The sequence below is a fragment of the Saccostrea echinata genome, unplaced genomic scaffold (assembly GCF_033153115.1).
Source record: "Saccostrea echinata isolate AGI-Se365-2 ecotype Australia unplaced genomic scaffold, CSIRO_AGI_Sech_v1 ptg000030l, whole genome shotgun sequence".
Classification (NCBI taxonomy): Eukaryota; Metazoa; Mollusca; class Bivalvia; order Ostreida; family Ostreidae; genus Saccostrea; species Saccostrea echinata.
This window is the reverse complement of record NW_026889779.1, coordinates 9,104,004-9,118,263: the sequence shown is the minus strand read 5'-3', so window position 1 is coordinate 9,118,263 and position 14,260 is coordinate 9,104,004. Positions and strand designations below refer to the sequence as shown.

Genomic DNA, 14,260 nt, shown 5'->3' with positions numbered 1-14,260 from the left:
TCATCCTAATCCTGGCTCAAAAAATATGGACCATAAATCTATCGGAAAAAAATTCATAGATATGTTGTATGTAACTCTATATCAAATGAAAGAACTTAAATGTTAGACAAATACTATATGTTGTTTAGGCAAGCTCTTTTTTCTTCTCTGCAAACAATGTGCATATCGATATTCAATGTAATCGCCGATTGATCCATAACTTCTCTTAAGTTTATGACCATGTCGACTTGTGTGCATTTACGTATACAGTTTTCATGTAGAATATGTTATGTCGTGAAAGCACATGGAATCTGAAAGTAGTTTAGTTAATTAATCACAAACGATGAAGAACTTTCATTCATGAACAGAACGCTTAACAGAGAATCACTTCTTCATTAAAAAAAGAAAACAAAAATTAAAGAATATCACCAGGTTGTATGAGAAGAATTAGAACAGAAAAAAGAAGAAAGAAAAGATGAACCATAAGATTTCCAGGAATAGCAATTAATCTCTGTCAGTCAAAGTGGAGATATATAGACGTTTGGGCTACACTGTACTTAAATGTGTCCCATTCACAGCATCGCTGTCTTAGAATCAGGTTGAAAAAATTCTGGTTCTATAATTTTATTTTACTATGAAATTTGAAAGTGGGTAAATTTTTTTGCAAAATTAATACAAGACACTTTTTTCTTTCATAAAGAAAGTTTTCTGTAAAGTAGTGTCCTCTCTAAAATTTATAATTCTTCAATTCAAATTTGTGTATGACAACTGATACAAATTTAAATTGAACAAATTCTGAATTTGAGAGAGGACATCGATTATGTTTGAATTGAATTATGCTACAATCTGAATACGGATTTCTGGTTTATCGAATATCAATAAACATGCATCAAGCCTTTCATGTTCGTGTTATTCCATAAGGATGTGAGATTTTCCCACCTTTGAACAGATTATACAGGATCCTTCGAAAAAAAATCAGAATAAAGTCCATTAAAACATGTACACAGAAGCAGGAAAAATAACTCCAAGAATAATTTAAACCCTCAACCTGAAGTATTATTTGTTTGAAGTTGATAAATAAATGTAATGAAGCACATAGATAATTTTAGGCACGCCCTACCTGTTGCTTTTATCAGGATGTCCATTTTTCAAGATAATTCCACTGCTTCAAGGGGCTGAGGAAGAAGTTTCAGAGAAAAAAAGCTTTATTGCTTTTAACAGAACAGTTGACAAAATGCAAACAAATTAAAAAGAAGAGAGAGCATTCCGTACAACCCGTCCTATCGAAAATTTAACTTTAAGGTGAATAGAAAAAGAAAACTTTTTTTACCTTGACATATGACAATGCACTCAAAGCAAACATTGTTTATAGAAAATTACTCTTCCGAAGTGTCCAAGTCATAAAAAAAGACTTATCTAGCAATTATGTCTTCTTATTGACTTTTTAAATGCTTAGTCCAATAACGCTCGATCAAATTTCCAGAATAGATTGTTAAACTTTAAAAAATCACAATGAATATTTAATAGACATGATGTTCACTATGCTAGTATGCATATAAAATGTCTTGATAAATAACAAAACATTGGTGATATTTTTAAGGTTTAATAGCAAAGCCATATTCGTAAATGTATCACTGCAAACAATACACATTTATTGACTGGGCTCGAGGGCAACATGCGTTTTGTCGGACCCAGAACCAAACTGTTTGCCTGAGGCCGTTAGGCCTCAGGGAAACAGTTTGGTTCTTGGGGTGGACAAAACACATTTTGCTCGAGAACACGGTCAATAAATGTTTTGTTATACTTTTATATTTTTTATTCATTTTTTGCTGGCTTCCACGATGATTTTTTTTTACTCGCACTGCGGTAAAACTTGCTCAATTCTATTTACACTGGAGACATCATTATCATCTGTGGTAAACTTCCACTTGTCGTAGAAAGTACCATCCTCTGCTACTCCGGAGACTGCTGTCACTGCTGAACACCTAAGCTTTACCTAATACCGCGAATACTGTGACGTAAGCGGTCCAAAATCTCATCGACAGGTCCAATATCTCATTCTGCGGTCAAACATCGATTTTTTTTTATGACCGCTCAGTAAAACATTGGAAATGTTAGACGTTTTTTAGTATAGATTTATATAAGAACCGATTTTTAAAGGTATAACAATGCATTTTGATGACAAGGACAGAACTATTTTACACTGATAATAAATGATGCACCTTAATGAACTTGACAGTGTGAACTAGACAGAAGTAACCATTTTTGACCGCCATCCTGCATGACTGTCAGCCCACAACCTGAAATAAAAATACTGAAATCAAACCTGAAATGAAATCGGAACAGTGAATACTTGGGATTATTTTTCATTGCAAATAGACTTATCTGGAAGATCACGACACACGCCCACCAAAACTTGTACACAACTGCTTGCTTTTCAAATTTGATATTATAAATCTCAGCTATACTTTAATGTATATGTTTATAACAATTTTTATAGTGAGATTCAGAATAGTCTGTATCTCTATATATCGTATTGTTAACATTTTTGAAGCAAGGTTACAATAAGTATAGTGAAAGGAATTTTTTTTAAAAAGCTGAAAGAAAAAAATTAAACAACTTGTAATATTTATTTGTATGTTTAAATTCGGTATGCAAAGCATTATCCTATATATAGGCATAATAACAGCACAACAACCGATAAAGCTTAAATAATATAAGTTTATGATATCAACGAACTTTTTGATTTCAGGGTATTTAGTCTTTCTTAAAAGACCTGTTGGCTTCACATTACGCAAAGTGCAACAGAGACACGTGCATATCATTGAGGACATACTGGCCTACTATTTCTCGCTGATTCGATAAATTTGGAAATATTTAAGTGCAAATATAGAGATAAAATCCTTCAATGATTCGAAAACGAACGCCAAACACATTTCAATTGGCTTCGCCTTGATTCTCAAGATTCAAAATCTGTCAAAGTTTAATGATTAATTAACCTTACCAATAGTAAGTAGGATTTAACCTATTAAACTTAAACAGAACAGAGTTAAGACAACCAGAAAAAGCAATTAAATCAATGGACAGATCATGGGAACATTCACGTCAATGAAGACAAAGCAATCATATACCTAGAATATTTTAATGTATATAAAGAAAAGATGATTTGTAGAATAAAGTCGTAGTGTGCATGTTTTATGAAACAGTGATATATACACATTACTGAAAACAATGTACATTAAGTGTAAATGTATGATGATGTACATAGCCACTCAATGAGAGTGCAAGAATTGAAGATAAATTGTTTATAGACAGCATTTGCGTGAGTCAGCTGACTCAAATTCAGATATTATTTAATGAATATAAGTCCAGGAATTTGTCCGTGATCCACATCCGTTCCATTTGTCTCCCCTGACGATTTGTAAAAGTCGAACTGAACACCGTCACTAGTCACGGATTCTTCGCCTCCCTCTCCCCAGTAGCTTCGTGGACCCTGCATGGTCACTGCTATCGTGTACTTTATATTTGGCGCAATGTGCACGGGCTCTGGGAAGAATATGTTGAAGGTTTTATATGGCACAGTCACAGGAATCGTAGTGCTCACATGGGAAAGTTCATTTGAAAGAAACGGTAAACCAGTTCTAAGTATGGAAGCATTCACGTTGTACTCTGTTCCCTCTATCCCACATCCGTACACCACGACTCCATGAATATATATTGTCTTGGAAGATGAAAAGTCAATTTTATCTGCTTTCTGTCCGACATACCATAGATTTTCGTTCCTTAGGGAAACATGACCTTCACGCGCAAATCGCATCGCAACTCTTTGTCTGTTACTTTGTGAAATATGGGTATTTTGCTTTGTAGAACTAGATCTGACATATCTTCCTCTCCGTTTAGATGACTTGAAATTCGAATCAGTCTGAGATTTATGACCGCTGCAGATGAAAGTGAAAATAGCAAGTCTTTCTGACTTCGACAATATTTCGCGACCAGCTACTTTTTCTGCAAAATATTTTGAATCCATAACAGGGAATCTGATGTGATTTAAAATTTTACCAAGGACCTGTCGTCTACTGGAATCATTTAAATCTTTGTCTTTTCGAACACACTCAGCATCTGCCCACTCAAGAACTCGCTCGAAAATCAAGTACTCTTCTACGGTAAGTTCGTCAGAGGAAATGACATTATCTACACATTCTGCGCACAGATCTAAAAAGGATTCTGAATGGATGCATTTCACGGGCTCTCTGTAGAAAAATTCGCGACACTTTCGGAGAAGTTCTGCGTCGTTGAAAGTATGAGCACTTTCCATGATGTTGCAGACGTTCGATACCGACATGGTCTCTTCCAGAATCTTTTTGCATTTTTTCACAATTTTCATCAGACCATATTTGTTTGCTGCGTAGAGCAAATCTGGAGCATTGTTCGTTTGCACGGTAAAATCTTCATAATACAGAAAACTGAAAAAAGAAAGAGAGAGATAGTTAAAAAAAAAAGAATTATCAAATTGATGAAATGTAGTTACAGGGCAGATTGTAACTTAATTTCATAGTAATAAAACAAATTTCTTTTTTTATATGAAAATTTAAAATATATATATATATATATATATATATATATATATATATATATATATATATATATATATATATATATATATATATATATATATATATATATATATATATATATATATACAATGAAAATAGATGGAAAATTAATTTTAATTTGATTTTTTTTCTGTTTCCAAACTACCGCAGAAGAGAGGCAAAAATTTTTGGCTCTAGATCAGGAATCTCAATTTCATTATTTGTTTCAGCTACAGGACCGTAAAACATGGCAAAAAACACAGAGCTTCGACTCGCAAGAACATATTTGTGGGCGGACATGCGTTGCCGCTCTCTTCCAACCAAGAAAGTGATGTCACAATTAATTTCATTGGTCAGCATGTATTTATTGCAGTCAGTAACAGATCGAAAGGACTGCCAGTCTTCGTTTCTCTTAGAACTGTCAACCTCCATCAAAACTAAACAATACAAAAGGTCAATTTTCATAACATACCGGTAATAATAAAAAATGTTACACTTTGATATAATTATACAAAATATTTCATTTTTCAAATGTAAGATAGATTGTCCACTGAAAAACTTTACCTAGTTTTCCTGATTCCCCAGACCAGATTATTAAGTAAGACTATACTAACATTAGAAAAATAACATAAGATTTTGTCAAATGTAGCGATCCATGACTTTCCTCTCTGTATGAAATACTACTATCACTGTCGCCACCGAGTTTAAATACCGGGTGTATACTTGATATTTACAAGACCATTTGTTAATTACCTTCTAAAATTTCCTACAATTTAAGGAGAAAAGACTCCAATGACGGTGCATTTGATTAAATCGTAGGTTCAAGCCTCAGAGTAGTATCTGTCCTTTCTTTCTCGAAATATTTATGCAACAAACGTATTTCACAAACTAATATTCGTTTATCATTCAAAGGAGAGACAACTCGAGATTCCGGACTGACAAGGTACCGCATGAAGCAAGTTTGGGGTGGACATTAATTTTCCAGAAAACTTGTACAGCCTGTATTTTTGTGACTTTCTGTGATAATGAATTTCGAGACGAATATGAGCATAGGAAAGAGAAAAGTTGCAGATAAGAAGAATAAACCAACATAAAGTGTCACTACTTGTATTTTTGGCTAACTGCAGTGGATCGGAAGTACTTGAAGACTCAATCGCTAGCGAGTTCCTTATCGTCAAGACACTTTTTTTTTAATGAGGAAATGCGAACGATACTTCTCTACACCTCAGTTACTGATGTAAAATATTTGCATCTTTTTTAAGCAAACGCACCCTTTGTAATTAATTAGAATAATTTTGTACATGTCTTTATTATTCTCTTACCGGTGAAACCGGAGAAGACTAGAGGTTTCTTCTTCTGTCCGTCTGTCTATCCCTCTGTCTGTCTGTCCCACTTAGTTTTCTGTACTATTTTCCTAAACTCTTGCAAATATTGGGCTGATTTTGGCATGTGAGTGAATCTTAATGAGTTTCAGATCAAGTTTGAATTCCATTCCGCTTTGATGGTTTTTGACGGAGACACTGCCTTTTGAAATTTTCAAGGGGAACCAGATTTCCTCTTGGTCTTCCCCATTTTTTTCCTAAACGCTTTCAAATATTGAGCTGATTTTTAGTGTATGAGTCTGCCTTAATGGGGCATAGATCATTGCATTTTGTTCCATTTCAATGATTTTTGATTGATTTATGGCCTTTTTAATTTTTATGGGGAACCAGATTACACTTGCCGGTAGGGGGACTAGTATTGCTTTTGCAATACTCTCAGAATGCTTATTCATTTTATAATCACAAATAAATTTCGTTTTACTCCATTTGCTACAATCTTTCCCTTACAGAAACATTTTAGCTGTTGCCCTTTACAGGTGAGCATTAAACATCTGACCAACAATTACGTGCATATACATGTATATATATGTAATCCGTCTCGATACGTATCACTCTTATCGCCAGTGGTATACAAAATGAAGTCCTTTTTGTGTGGACTATTTTTCCTTCCTTTGGTGTACTGTGAGTTTTGAATATGTTCTTTTTTTATATTTTGTAAACTGATTAAACCCTGCCTTGACTTGAATTATCCTTTACATATTTAAGCTGCACTGGATAACAGGGGAACAAAATTCATTGTTGCGTTTTTGGACAACTTCCACAGTCCAAAAATTGACATCAATCCAGAACTATTCATTACCACTGCCAGTCATAAACCAGTGCACGTTCACGTCAATTCCCCAGGCTCCACAAACCCTAGAGTCCACCAGTCTTTCGTTGTGACACGCGGCATCGTCCATAAAGAGGAGGTGGATCCTCATTTTCGTTTGAACCACACCGAACTGGTCAACAAAGCCATCAAAATAACAGCTGATGATGAGATAGTTGTCTACGGCGTCAACAGAGAGACAGCGTCAGATGACGCCTATTTAGCCTTGCCAACAGACGTACTAGGCACTGAGTACTACACCATATCCTATGCGCCAGCCTACTACTACTGTGTTTTTGCTGTTATTGCTGGAAATGACAACACACAAGTGTCCATTCAGCTTCCGAACCGAGACGGAGTAGAAGTGACGTACAACAATCATGTCTATCACAAAAATGATTGGATAAACGTTACTATGAACAAATACCAGACCTTCCAAGTAAGCTCCGTTGGTGATCTAACCGGAAGTCATGTGATTTCAAGTCTTCCTGTCGGAGTCATCAGTGGAAACAAGAAAACAATAGTTGGTAATACGGGTGGCTCACGTGATCATCTGACAGAAATGTTGATGCCGGTACATTCATGGGGCAAACATTTCGCAACAATACCCATCCCAGCGAGGTCGGTAGGTGATGAGTTCCGATTTGTGGCAAGCAAAGACAACACACAGGTAGCTGTGAGAGGTAAAATCAACGGAACACTCTTCTTTGACAACTTCACCATTCCCCACGCCGGAGACTATGTTCAAAAAGTTTACAGTTCTTTCCTGTACTCCCATGTGGTGGCCAGTGAACCTATTGCGTTATTTCAATTTTCCAGAACCCAGGCGTACCATCATGAAAATATCGACCCGTCCATGATCACAATACCTCCCATTGAGCAGTACGGTACAGACTACACATTCACAACCCCTGAGTACTCACACGGCCAATACCTAAATCAGTTTATGTTTATAATCGATAGTCATCAAAAGGGCGGTCTTCTTCTAGATGGAAAACCACTGCCACACCATCAGAAGTATGTGCACATACCTGGCGCGCACCTTGTAGGAGGGTACGTTAATATAACAGTTGGAACCCACACCGTCACGCATACAAGCCCCAACGTCACAATCGGAGGTATCCTATTCGGCAGAGCTCGTGTGGAATCGTACGGATTTCCCATTGGATTCCTTGTCAAACCGATCAATCCTGTAAATGTAAGTTTTCTCTTATCACTTGTCACTTTGCTGTTAGCATAAAGTGTTCTGTACTTGCTTACAAACAGGTCCGTAGCAACGGTTTCAAAAGTGGGGGGGGGGGGGGAGGGGGGACTAACCCCAAAAATCTGACATGCAAAAACGAAAAACCGAATTGACTATCAATTGTGATTACCTTCTTTCATTTCTATTTCAATATTCAAAGTTGCTGTTATCCTTAACTATACAGTTGTGCTTGTGCTATATGTATACGAATTAAAAATATCGGATGTGTTCCTTCTGAAATTCTTTATACATGTACCGGTATGTCTGTTACTATAAAAAAAATATAAATTCATTCTTAATAGATATACGTTAAATTATATTGACATCTTCTGGTAACAACGAACAAGCGTCAAACTTTATTGAAAAGTAGAAGCTATAACTTCACCAAAGTGATAAAAAAAATTGACTGACATGCCAGTATTTGAGTAAATCGAGTCCATTGCTTCATTATTAAACAAATCCGTAAAGCTTAAGAATTCTCTCAGGTTACCAAGATTCCCTATATCATATTTGAAAAATAAAACATGTAAACGGAGGATAGTCATAATACATGTAATTGAAATATTTAAATTACCAAATACATGTAGTTTTTTAATTTGTGCACATTTGAATTTCATTCTAACTTTATCAGCCACCTCACGGCACGACTTCACCCACTGCTCCGGCCACAAGTGAAACCCCAGTATGTGACGCACCACCAATGAGGAAAGGCGATGAAATAGACAATGATTGCGATGGGAGATTGGACGAGGAGAATTGCGATGGACAAGGTAACGACTGACGACATATGTGTTAATACTTAACTGTGTTACAGGATGAGTTCAAAAGGGTTTGCAAAACCAATATAAGCATTTCTCAGAATGCTCCTTTTTATGAATAGAACGGCTTTACAACATTTCTCAGTGTCATTAGGTTTTCATGGTTTTTTTTTTCAGCATCAACTTTTTCTATACTAAACACATCTCGACCTATTATGTTCTTAATAATTTTGTTATGTTGTCGTCAAAGCGATTCTGAAGACTTTTTGTTTAGAGAGGCCTACATTTTATTTTCTTGTGATTTTTGATTTTACAGATGACGATGGAGATGGAAGGATCGATGAAGACTGTAGCGGTACAGAAATCTGTAAGTATATAAGGTATTCCCAAACTAATTATTTAATACGCTAACTCTACACAAATTTTTGATATTTATTGCTGATTAAAAATATCTTTACCTCTTTTTCAGCAATTATTGGTAGGAAGTGATACAACTTGTAATATGAAGTGTATTCTTTATCTAACTTTTATACTCAAATAAATATTTCAAAGAAAAAATAGTTGAGATATTTCTATGAATTGTTCTTTTAAAAAATTCCGAAGTTTAGGAGGGTCAAGGAGACTCAGCTGAGCATTGATGCCCAGGGGCCTTTGTTAAAAAAAAAGTATAGACTCGCTGGTTACCCGAGTAACAACAGGATTAAATAGGTAAGATACTGTAGATTCATCATACCTACATGTACCTTTCAATCTTAGAATAACTATATAAACTGTATAATGGCTTTCAATGGCCAAGATCAGGTGCCCATTTCCAACTAAATCATGTTATATAAATGTAACTATTTACAGTTACATCTAATCTAAATGTCTTCTGCACTGCAAAGAGCAGAATGAGAGCTTTCCATTAGTATATAATATCTTATATATAAGTATCTGTATCTTTGAAAAAAAAAAACAGAATAAAGTCTCAGATTCACAAATTTTGAAGCGTTATGCTGTTGCACTTGATTTTTTACATTTTAAAACATTAAAATAAAATCGGAAACAATGAAGCAATATAGTCCGCACCCCCCCCCCCACCACCACCACCACCCCAAAAAATCGTGCCTTGATTTAATTACAGCTCCTGTTTGGACACCAATAATGCTTTAATTTTATTTTTTAACAGTAGAAAAGTTCTATTAAAAAACTCCTTATCACAGAAAACCCCATGCCTTTCCCTATTGTTGTCGCAAACGAATTCACTTTTAAAGTAAGCATGGTCACTTCACTGAGCTGAAAACTTTAAAAATGATCTCTGCCAAGAAGATGAAAATGAGGGCGTATGTGAAAACTCTGCGTCATTACATAAATAGCTGAATAACACATATTAAAGATATGATTTTGATATGTGGAAAGACTATTCTTTCACGCAGTATAGTTTTCAGATGGATTCGGAAATTTAAAAGAAAAACAGTACAATTAAAAGATCGTAGTCAAAGTGGTCGATCGAAATCTCTGGGGGCACCAAAAATATGGATGCTGTGAGCAACATGATATCTAAAAATGCCAAATTTCCATTGATAGACTTTGCTAAAACACAAAACATTTCATCGTCATAACAGTTTATAGAGTTCTGACAAATGAAATAAATCTTACAATAATTTTATCAGATGGGTGCCTTACTCCTTACAAAGGTCTAAGAGAAAACACACGTTAAATGTGCCAATGGTCTATTTAAAAATAAACAATTTTACAAAAAAGAAGATTTGATAAACTTTAGTGATGGATGACGAAACATTGGTGTACCTTTTTAGCCGAAAAGGAAGATCAAGAATGAAAGCTGTCGTCCTATTATTGCAAAGAGAAGCAAGAGCTCCAAATATGTTTTATTATTTTCTTTTTTTTCTTTACAAATTTTGTGCAGAAGATTTCTCGGAGATGGCTCGTTCAATTTGTTTCAAATTTTCAGGGTTGATGGGTCTTTATCTGAAGTTAATTCCATTTTTGATAAGACACTTCCGGTCGAAAGTTATTGCCCTTTAATCGAATTTTTATTGACCATTTTGTCTACACAAAAACTCAAAAACGACAAAAGCTAGAGTGATGAAATTTTCAGTGATAATGGAGGATATGTTCTAGTTGTGCACCTCAGTTTTCAAATTTTCTTGAAGTGCCTAGTATGCAAGGTCGGTAGGGGTCGAAATTTAGGACATGAATCAGGAGTGAATTTTCGAGACATTTTTTATCGTATCTTCAAAACTATGAATATTTTTTAAAAACATATTGAACAGAAATTGTGTAGAATTACTGGATCTTTTATATGACATCAAGAAAAAAAGGGCTGACTCATCACATTAGGGGCCAAGAGGGGCCAAAAGACTTAAAACCATAACTCTTTAACGATCAATATTTTGTTATACATTACTAAAGCAAAAATGTTTATCTGAACAATCTACAACTATATATTATGATATTTATCTCATATGTTACATAATTAGGGGCCATAAAGGGCCATAATGCTAAATCTTTGACGCTTTATATCTCGAAAGTGGGAAATATTTTAATAAGCAATATTGAATAAAAGATGTTCAAAATAATGTGCTAAACAATATGCAACCTTTCAATATTTGCTAAACGTCTCATTAAGGAGTTGACGGACCGGCCCCTAAATATTTCTTTTACATATATCTCGGAAACGAAAAAAAAAATTTCTGAGTAGTTGTTGAACAAAATGTGTTCAAAATCATAAGAGCTTTAAGGTGATATCAAGAAAAAGGGGCTGGCCCCTCAAAATCGGAGCCGATAGGGGCCGAATGTCTTTCATCAATAACTCTTCAACGATCAATATTTTGTAAAATATTACTGAAGCAAAAATGTTTGTCTGAGCAAACTACAACTACATATTATCTTATTCACATCATATGTTGCATAATTAGGGGTCATAAGGGGCCGAAATGCTAAATCTTTGACGCTTTATATCTCGAAAGTGGGAAATATTTTGAAGATGTTCACAGTAATGTTCTGAACAATATGTTACCTTTCAATTTTTGCTAAACGTGTCCATTAAGGAATTGAAGGACAGGTCCCTAAATATTTCTTTTGCATATATCTCGGAAATGAAAAAGAATTTCTGAATAGTTGATGAACAAAATGTGTTCAAAATCATAAGAGCTTTAAGGTGATATCAAGAAAAAAGGACTGGCCCCTCAAAATTGGGGCCGATAGGGGCCGAAAGTCTTTCATCAATAACTCTTAAACGATCAATATTTTGTAATACATTACTAAGGCAAAATAGATCATCTTCGTACTCCTTAACTATATAACATGTTGTTGACATCATATGTTACGTTATAAGGGGACATTAGGGGGCCAGAATGCTAAATCTTTGACGCTTTATATCTCGAAAGTGGGAAATATTTTGATAAGCATTATTGAATAAAAGATGTTCACAATAATGTTCTGAACAATATGTTACCTTTCAATTTTTGCTAAACGTCCCCATTAATCTATAATCTTTAATGATCAGTATTTTGTTACAGATTACTGAAGCAATATTGTTCCTCTTAACAATTTATTTACATCATTATATTTGAACGAAAGTCTCAGTCAAATTCTGATCTCATCTTATCAAAAATCGGACGGAAGACCCACTCGTTGCTCGCAACGAGATCGCATCTAGTTAATTTTCTTTTTATTAACATGCACATACAGCCAAAGGAAGGACTATCAATAGTAACTTTTATGTTAACATTTCACCCAGGAAAGTTAAGCAGATTTCCTGCAAAGCAACCCAAATACGTCCCCGGGGTATTTTTTCTGCACCCTAAAACGCTGCTGCAAATAAGCATAGTGAAATAAATAAAATTTTGAAGAAAGGAAAGTTTACAGAGCTTGGGCATCCTCCATATTAGCTAGATCACAACCACTGTGAGATCTTTTTCTTCCCAGAACATATTAAAGCAATCAAAGAAAGATTTTACAATTTCAGGTATATCATGGAAAGATGCTATTCGTCAGTGTCTTTAGGGCATCCCTAAAGATGAGTATGCTGAGGTTTTCTGGTCATGGGTACAAAGAATTTAGACGTGTAAATGTTAACAGAGAATGCTTAGAGGGATTGAAAGTATTAGGAATCTGCTTTACACGCTTTTCCTATTTTTGATGATCTTTTGCATTATTTATTGACCGACCCTCGTAATTGAGCTGGAATTTCATTTGGCATTGAAAGTACACGGTATATTTGACAATTGATTTTTAAGTATGGTATTATAAATACTCAAACTAAGTGGTGTGAACTGTTATAGGAAACCAAATAATAAAAAAATGCCAAAAATTTAATTATACAATTATATTTTCTTTCAGTTGATTGTCCACAATAGTCCGTATCCCCAGTGCTCACATGAAATTCATCCTTCTAAGATGCTAAATCAAAGCTCATTGTTTGTCTTTAGATATATACCCGGTATAGTCTTAAACTATGTTTGGTTTTCAAAACAGTGAAAACACCAATTACATGTAATATTGACATGTATTACTTTGTTCTTACAATTTATATTATGTGAATTTATATAAAGTTTTTGTTTTTGTTAAATTTCACAGGATTTTTGTATAAATTGATTTAATATGCATTACACACACGTGAACTCCAAGATGATAATTCTAACAGATTTTACTGATACAAGCATGCTATTTTTCTATGGTCTCTCATTAAATGAAAAATACTATATGCATAGTCCGTAGCCCAAGGTCTCATAACAATCAATCAAAAAATATCTGACAGTTTTTGTCTGAGTATTACCAAATAAGTTAGAAATTTTCATCCTCATATACAGTATCTTTAGAGAAATTGAAAGTAATTTAATGTATTTTTACTTCAAATGTCCAAATATTAAGAGTAGAAAAACTCTCAAAGATTAACAAATTTACCCATGTCCTTTATATACTGTAACATTTTAATGGAAATGAAATATGTAATTTTTTTGCTCAGAAAATATTTTGTGAAGAGCTTGTATTTGAATTATACTTTTTTATATTCAGTTGAATATGATAAAGATAAATGTTATGCCTGAATATGTATAGTCCGTAGCCCACTTGGGTCTCTGCTATAGTAAGAGTGAAATCTTTTTAACCGCTTGAAACAAATGGACAGAAATTTCAGACAATCTGCCAAAAGATGTAGTGTTCCTAGAACATACAAGTAATACATTTAATTTGACTTGAACCGTTCACAGTAGCTCAGTCGGTAGAACGCTTGCTCCGTGAACGGGAGGTCGTGTGTTTGAATCTCGGCCGCGACTGACCTAAGTCGATGAAAAATGGGTAGCAACTGTTCCTTCGCCATGCGTTCGGCACTTAGTGAAAGTTGAAGGTCCTTCGGATGAGACCTAAAAAACCGAGACCCCATGTCACGGCAGGCGTAGGTACGATAAAGAACCCTCACTGCTCAATGGCCCTGAGTGTCGAGCAAAGGTCAAAATTTGAAGCCCTTCACCGGTCTATGGTGACGTCTTTATATG

The 14,260-nt window shown here is 34.7% G+C and overlaps 2 protein-coding genes across 2 annotated transcripts; one reads left to right on the top strand and one right to left on the bottom strand.

Moving 5' to 3' along the window:
* Positions 1-3,269: 3,269 nt before the first annotated feature.
* On the bottom strand, positions 3,270-4,995 carry LOC133196043 (BTB/POZ domain-containing protein 6-like). Its single transcript, XM_061331994.1, has 2 exons — positions 4,738-4,995; positions 3,270-4,442 (listed from the first exon to the last, which is right to left on the bottom strand). Exons 1-2 carry the CDS (start codon positions 4,929-4,931, stop codon positions 3,329-3,331), a joined length of 1,308 nt encoding a protein of 435 aa, XP_061187978.1. The 5' UTR covers positions 4,932-4,995; the 3' UTR covers positions 3,270-3,328.
* A 1,533-nt stretch (positions 4,996-6,528) lies between these two features.
* On the top strand, positions 6,529-9,251 carry LOC133196042 (uncharacterized). The gene is made up of 5 exons (XM_061331993.1): positions 6,529-6,574; positions 6,659-7,959; positions 8,636-8,774; positions 9,079-9,129; positions 9,232-9,251. Exons 1-5 carry the CDS (start codon positions 6,529-6,531, stop codon positions 9,249-9,251), a joined length of 1,557 nt encoding a protein of 518 aa, XP_061187977.1.
* The last annotated feature ends 5,009 nt before the right edge of the window (positions 9,252-14,260 follow it).